We start from the raw sequence: 7,173 nt of genomic DNA on the forward strand, positions 1-7,173 counted from the left end.
GTCAACAGGTTGTTGACTTTGAACAGGGGTAAAATAGTCATTTTACACTAAGATTAGTTATCAGTATTTGATTAAGTGTATTTTGGGAATTTTAGCCGGGGAGTTACCAGAGCAGTAGTCAGATAGTTCCCGATCAGCTTTTCAGCAGACAACCTTGCCAGGTGAGTTTTCCTTCCTTTAGGAACAGGTCTACGACCATAATGCCATCTTGTTTAGATAGAAATAGTTTTGGACTGTGGTCTGATGCAGTACTTCAGTGTTTTTGATGTCATTATGATACAGGCGTGTTATGTGTTATGTGTTCCAGACTATGGTCTGATGCAGTATGCAGTAGTTATGTTTATGTTATTTGTTTTGATTATGTTATGATATGATCAGTCAATTCCGGACATCGGTCTGATGCAGTGGGCAAGGCTCGAGTTAGTTCCGGACTTCGGTCCGATGTAGTGGGCAAGGCCCTAGTTAGTTCCGGAATTTGTTCCGATGCAGTGGGCAAGGCCCTAGTTAATTCTGGACTTCGGTCCGATGCAATTCCGGACTTCGGTCTGATGCAGTGGTCAAGACCCTAGTTAGTTCTGGACCTCGGTCTGATGTAGTGGGCAAGGACCAGTATGTGCTTATATGTTATTGTATGGTATGTGGTAGTTTGGGGGGAGCTCACTAAGCTTCATGATTACAGTTTCAGTTTTTGGTTTCAGGTACTTCAGTTAGCAAAGAGAAAGGCTCGGGATGATGGCATGGCACATACCACAGTTTAGCCTGGGAGTTAGTCTTTGATATTTTGATATGATCTTGACACTAGTTTCGATTTGATAAATTTATTATGAAATTTTGAGATACACGATTCATGGTTTTTATCTTTTGATACGTGATATTATGGTTTAGTAAAGTTTTCAAAAAAAAAAAATTGGGTGCTATTTTTGGGATGTTACACACATCATGTTGTATAATGGCACATCCTCCTCTTGAATGGCACATCACCGCTTGAATGACATATTTTGTCACTTGGTGGCATATCCTACATTTTGTGGCCTATCATGTCAATTGGTGGCACATCAAGTCACTTTGTGGGATATCAAGTCACGTGGTGGCATATCAAGTTAGTTCATGGCGTATCAAGTTACTTCGTGGAATATCAAGTCACTTTAAGGAATATCAATTCACTTGGTGGCATATCAACTCACTTCGTGACATATATGAAGTCACTTGGTGGCATATCATGTCACTTGGTGGCATATCAGTTACTTGGTGGCATATCAAGTCAGTTCACGACATATCAACTCACTTCGTGGCATATCAAGTCACTTCATGTAATATCAAGTCACTTGGTGGCATATCAAGTCACTTCGTGGCATGTCAGGTCACTTGGTTACATAACACGTTACATTGGTGGCATATCAAGTCACTTCGTGGCATCTCCTGTCATTTTGGAATATCCTCTCATTTGTCAGGAGATCCATTCCCTTCTCAGATGATCCATTTATTTGTTACATGCTCCATGAATCCTAAGTGCTTCATTGAGTTCCAAGTGCTCCATGTTGGACAAGACTTCATATCCCAACACATTACAATAATCACATGTCGTGTATCCGATCTTCTTACAAGTCCTAATAGTTGATTTCCAAAAGAAACACCAATGTGTAGAATATTCTTGCCAATCTCCATATAAATAACAAGCAAAAGCAAGTATGAATCTTACACATGATTCATAAAAGGCAGGGCATACCACCAACAATCTCCATGAAAACAACAATCTCCATAAAAATAACAAGCACAAGCAAGTATGAATCTTACACACAATTAATAAAAGGTAGGGAATACCACCAACAATCTCCATGAAAACAACAATCACTCAGAAACATACCAAAAAATGTTCAGCCAGATCTTCTGTCAATGATTCCATATTTTCTTTTCTTCTGATCTTCTTCCTTATTGATGATTGTGAAGGACACCAAAGACCCTTCATTTTGTTCAATGATCTAACATTGATGGTGTACAAACCCTCATCTCTTTCTTCTCCTATTTCTGTTTGTGTCTTCTATGTCTTTCTCATTTTCTTCTCAACCAGGCTCTAATATCACTATGTTGGAGAAAACATTGAAGATTGAAGATAAATGATTTTAGGAAGAATTCCTTTTATGCAGAAAAACATAACTCTTTATTAATGATTACAACAACAATTTTACATCACATTATTCATATATTGTCGCTTTGTGTAACTGTCAATTGACAAGTACATCAGTTACTAATGCTTTCATACCATCACAATGTTTCACATAATAACGATTGAAACCATTACTTATTACACATATCCTAATTATGAGGACAAGAACCTGTTTAATTACTCCATTAAGGCTAGATTATCTCAAACGCCATTTGCACAAAGCAATTTTCGCACTATGCTGCATTGACAGTATAGATAGTTTGAACCACAGTAAGAGAAAAGAGGATGATTCCAGCAAGTAGAGCAATGGTATTCCATGGACTACTAAAATATGTACCCTTCAATACTGCAATGTTTTTCGGCCAGTATCTATTGTAGTATTCATCTAACTCCTGACACTGATCAACATAATAAAAGTTTTCCAAACGATTTGGTGCACATATGCTTTTAATCATACTTGTAGCCTTTTCGTTTGAGCCTAAATGGTTGAGAAGGACTTTTGATTCTATCAACTTAGCAATGTCTTCTTGAGTTTCGACTAACATATCCATTGCTGCGGCATATGATGTCATATAACTAGGATATGTAGATGTCCGTTCGTAAGCAATGAGGTTCCTTAAAATCAACTCAGTGATGTTGTCAATGCGTACTACTGGCATTCTAAGACTAGGCTTAAACCAAAACCAAGAAAAATAGGGAAACTTAGATGATTTATACTCCATTGTCATTTGCCATCTTTCATCTCGATAAGGAGTAAAGATAATCCCTGCTCTATTCAGCTCTATAGTTGAGTGGATTGCCGAACCAGGTAGTCCTTCTGAAGGAGTATATTTCAGTGATGGCCAGTAACATGTTTCCAGAAAACCAAGAATATGATCAAGATGAAAATCTACAGTTCTATCACTGACTGTTAATTTTGTTTCAAAGATGTTGAAAAATTGTACAAGATCAAGAAGAAGCTCAGTAAGAGTGTTTGTCAGTTGAGATTTGGCAATGGTGAGGTCAAATATGAGGTTAAGAACCAAGAAAGGGATCTGGTTTTCTACCAGCACTAAGTCATATATCATAGGTGAGCCACGCAACAATTGTTTTTGTTCATCGCTGGATATGGAAATCATGAGAATGAATTCGAGTATGAAAGAAGCATCCATAACCATCATTGTGGAAAGCTCAATGTCACTGTAGGCCTTCTCTATGCGTGGATAAGATGCCCTTATCATGTCTATTGAAGCAACCACCTTAAGCAAACATTCTTTTAGCGTTTGTTCTGGTGGGGAAGGAACACGCTGCAATAAAGAATCTACGTAAGTCGCTTTTTGGTCTTCAAATAGTTGTAGAGCTTCGTCATGTCTATGAAGAGGACCAATAGAGACCACACGAGGGTCGAAAGAACTTGGACTAAGATCTCGGAACCCACTAGGAACCATGTTAATAGTTCGTGAAAAATGGTTGGTATCTTTTTGTTCTTTCACGGAGTTTACAACAAGCTTGAAGGTATCGATAATCATATCCACATCTTGATTTTCCATTAGGACTTTTGATTAATTTCCGCTGAGAAAAAGAAAATTGAAAAGAGATATGAGAATTAGTACATGTAGTGTTTCACTGTCACTCTCTACATACAAAGATACATAGCTAGAGACATGCAGATACACAGATAAAGGTCTGGAACTTGTAAAAACCCAGACTATCCTAAAAAAAAAACGAGTCCATCTCTTAAAAGTTAAAACAAACCTAAAACATAATTTTTGAATTTGACCTAGTCACATGTGACGCACATTTATTGACACAGTCAATATTTTTATTTGTTTATTTTTTTGTTGATATTTTATAAAAATTTTATATTTTTAATGTTTGTTAATACCTTTTTAGTGTTCTTATTTGTTTTTTGTTTTTATTTTTAATCCTTACATTAATATCTTTGTAGCATTTTTATTTATTTATGTTATTTATTTTTTTGTATTATATTTTTAATTTCGACAAATTGCAAAAATGGTCCCTGTGGTTGTCAAAATTTTGCAGTTTTGGTTCAAGAATGTTTGGTGGTGCATCAGTGATCCAATTTCGAATATCTTATGCGGTTTTGGCCAAAATAGTTGGAATTGTTATGTGTTCTTGGTCCAGACACAACATGAAATGACGAATATGCCCTTTGACAATTATTTTTTACTTATTTTTATTTTTTATTGCTATTTTCACTAAAAAATAAATTAAAAAATAAAAATAAAGTAACACCATCCTCTCTCTCTCTCTCTCTCTCTCTCTCTCTCTCTCTCTCTCTCTCTCTCTCTCGGTAGCCATTCTCCAATCACCATCACTCAGTTTTGATTTAGGGATTTTGAAGATTGCTTCCAAAAATTTAACTACGAACCACCGATGAAACACCCGCTTTCCTCCTCGGACACCACTATTCTCATCATGGTAACTAAAAAACACTACAACCAGAACCATCCTTCTTTCGGAAACCTTCTTCCTTCGTCGGTGGTTCTGATCTACATTTTTTAGGGCTAGGGTTTCCTTGTGGTGACGATTGGTGATGGTATGCGACAACGATGGGGTGGTCAGATCCATTGTGTAGAAGTTTAATCAAACACAATAGAGCACCAGAAATTTACTTGAGAAGGTGAACGAGACAGAGCTCCCTATATGGGAAGAGAAGAACGGTCAGACACAAGCCATAATTTTCAAAAACAAGTTCAGGAGGACTTGGAAGAAGCTCCAATGGTGGATGATGTTTACTTTGGCATTAAAGAGCGGGATTTTAGAGAAGTTCCACCATTATCATTCATTAGAAACCATGTTTCGATGAGTGGTCATAAGATATAGGAGAATGAGAACCAGAGGAAAACAGTGGATGGGGGAGAAATGACGAAGTTGACAATGACGACAGAGTTTTGGTGTTCGTCGTCAGAAAATGGAAAAGGAGAATAGAAAGAAGAAGATGATGAAAAGGAAGAGGACGATTACAGGGCTGTGTTGGAGTTCAGGTGCTTGCCAGAGTTTTGGTGTTCGCCGGATGTCTTGATTTTGGATGAAACACACACCGCTTGTTATGATTTCAGATGAAAAAATAACATTCCCCCATAAAGAAGTCTCCTACATTTTTCCAGCGAAAATGATGGGTGCCGAAGGTGGTTTAAGGCAAAATGGCAGTCGAGGATGGTGGTTCCGAACAAATGAGGGTTGCATGGGTTATGGAGGTAGAGTTGGTGATGAATGGATTTTATGATAAGGATGGAAGAGTAGTGGGTTATTTATTTTGTTTTAAGATGAAAAAAATACATAAATTAAACTAATTAAAGTATTACAACAATTAAAAAATAGAAAAATTAAATTATAAGGGTATAAAAATAATTTCAAGTGTATAGGGACCAAAATCACTAAAAATATATAAATTGGACCATCATACACCACCAAACTTTTTTAGACCAAAACTGCAGAATTTTGACAACCATAAGACCATTTTGGCAATTTTGTCTTTACTTTCTTTTAGAATTAAATAATAAAATTTTTTAATCATAACTTTTTTGTATAATATTACTTTAACAAGTATTGGATCACATAACTTTTTTGAAACAGACTTTTTGATATATATAAATAATCTTATTTTCTAAAATTTCTTTTTCAATAGTTTGTAACATAGAATATATATATATATATATATATATATATATATATATATATATATATATATATATATATATATATATATATATATATATATATATATATATATATATATATAACGTTCAAAATGGATTTGCATTCTGAGGAAAAAAGTTTCATTTCATAAGTTTTATAAAAACTTGAATTTCTTTATAAAAAGAGAAAATTGTTAACAATATTTCCGAATATTTTCGACCCCAGTAAAACAATAAGATGAAGAGCTCTCTCAATTACTCTTTGGTTTTTAGAGATAAAGTTTTTCCACTTATTAATATACCAAGAAGGAGTATCGTTTAAACTTTTAAGGGAGAAGAACTTTTTAAACTTTTGTACAAATATTTTTTAGGAATAGATCAAATTAACAAAAAAAAAAAAAAAAAAAAAAAAAACCCGGCACTAACGAGTTCATACAAACGAACCTTTTCAAAGGGACCGAATCACAAAAGGAAATAAGCAACCCGGACAGATGAGCAAGGATGGAAACATACCTTGTTTGCTGGTATTAGTTCAACTCTCTTTTTGCTTGGTGCTTTGTCAAATTTATGGATGCTTTGTAATTGTAGTACATACATCAAATAAACAACGCTTAGACTTTAACCCAAGGACGACCAAGGCTTTCTGCTTTCTAATTTGCTGTCTTTGATTCCTTTCAAGTAGACATTTTTTTAATTATTATTTAGTAATTTCCAAGGCCTACTTGTCAATTTGATCCAAATTTATTTTCGTCTACCTTCAAAGTCTTCTTTCATTTGAGAAACAACTAATCTGAGTTTTATTCTAAAATGATACATATAATATTAAATTTTTAGTCCATAATAATTTATTGGATAAGAAACATAAAAAGTCGTATAGATGAATCGGTTCGAATGCAATATGCCACCCACAAATTCTTACCTGACGAATAACTTTTATGCTGACCATTTCTCGCCATATATGTATACATAAACAACTTACATGTTCGCTATATATGTAGATATAAACAATAACAAACATTTTTTTGTTTTTATTTTATTTAGATGCGGACTTAATGTAAGATATAGGTATAATGGTGTTTCTTTTCTACCAAATACATAAAGCAGTAGATTAATGGGTTAAGTGACAAGATAAAACATTTATCCATGCTTAATATCTTGGTTTTAAGCCCACTACCCTTTAGTAGATCGACAATGCATTGAGAATTTAATAGATTCACACCATATTATTCTACTTATCATACAACTATATCAATTTCAATTTTTCTTCCAATGCGTTAAACGTATAAATATGTAATAATGCATTAATCTCTATAAAAATACAATGAAACATTTATTTGAAACTTAGAAATGTTTCTTTCTTCCAATTAG

General features: G+C 34.4%; 1 protein-coding gene across 1 annotated transcript; it reads right to left on the minus strand.

The window, feature by feature from the left end:
* Nucleotides 1-2,138: 2,138 nt before the first annotated feature.
* On the minus strand, nucleotides 2,139-6,465 carry LOC145011964 (UPF0481 protein At3g47200-like). The gene is made up of 2 exons (XM_078970716.1): nucleotides 6,319-6,465; nucleotides 2,139-3,715 (listed from the first exon to the last, which is right to left on the minus strand). The coding sequence occupies exon 2, from the start codon at nucleotides 3,691-3,693 to the stop codon at nucleotides 2,398-2,400; it is 1,296 nt and encodes a 431-aa protein (XP_078826842.1). The 5' UTR covers nucleotides 3,694-3,715; nucleotides 6,319-6,465; the 3' UTR covers nucleotides 2,139-2,397.
* Nucleotides 6,466-7,173: the final 708 nt, after the last annotated feature.

Source organism: Lactuca saligna, chromosome 8 (genome assembly GCF_052625555.1).
Source record: "Lactuca saligna cultivar CGN05327 chromosome 8, ASM5262555v1, whole genome shotgun sequence".
NCBI lineage: Eukaryota > Viridiplantae > Streptophyta > Magnoliopsida > Asterales > Asteraceae > Lactuca > Lactuca saligna.

What these genes read in the sequence shown, in the direction of transcription:
- LOC145011964 (XM_078970716.1), bottom strand. Translation starts at nt 3,693, where the DNA reads ATGGAAAATCAAGATGTGGATATGATTATCGATACCTTCAAGCTTGTT.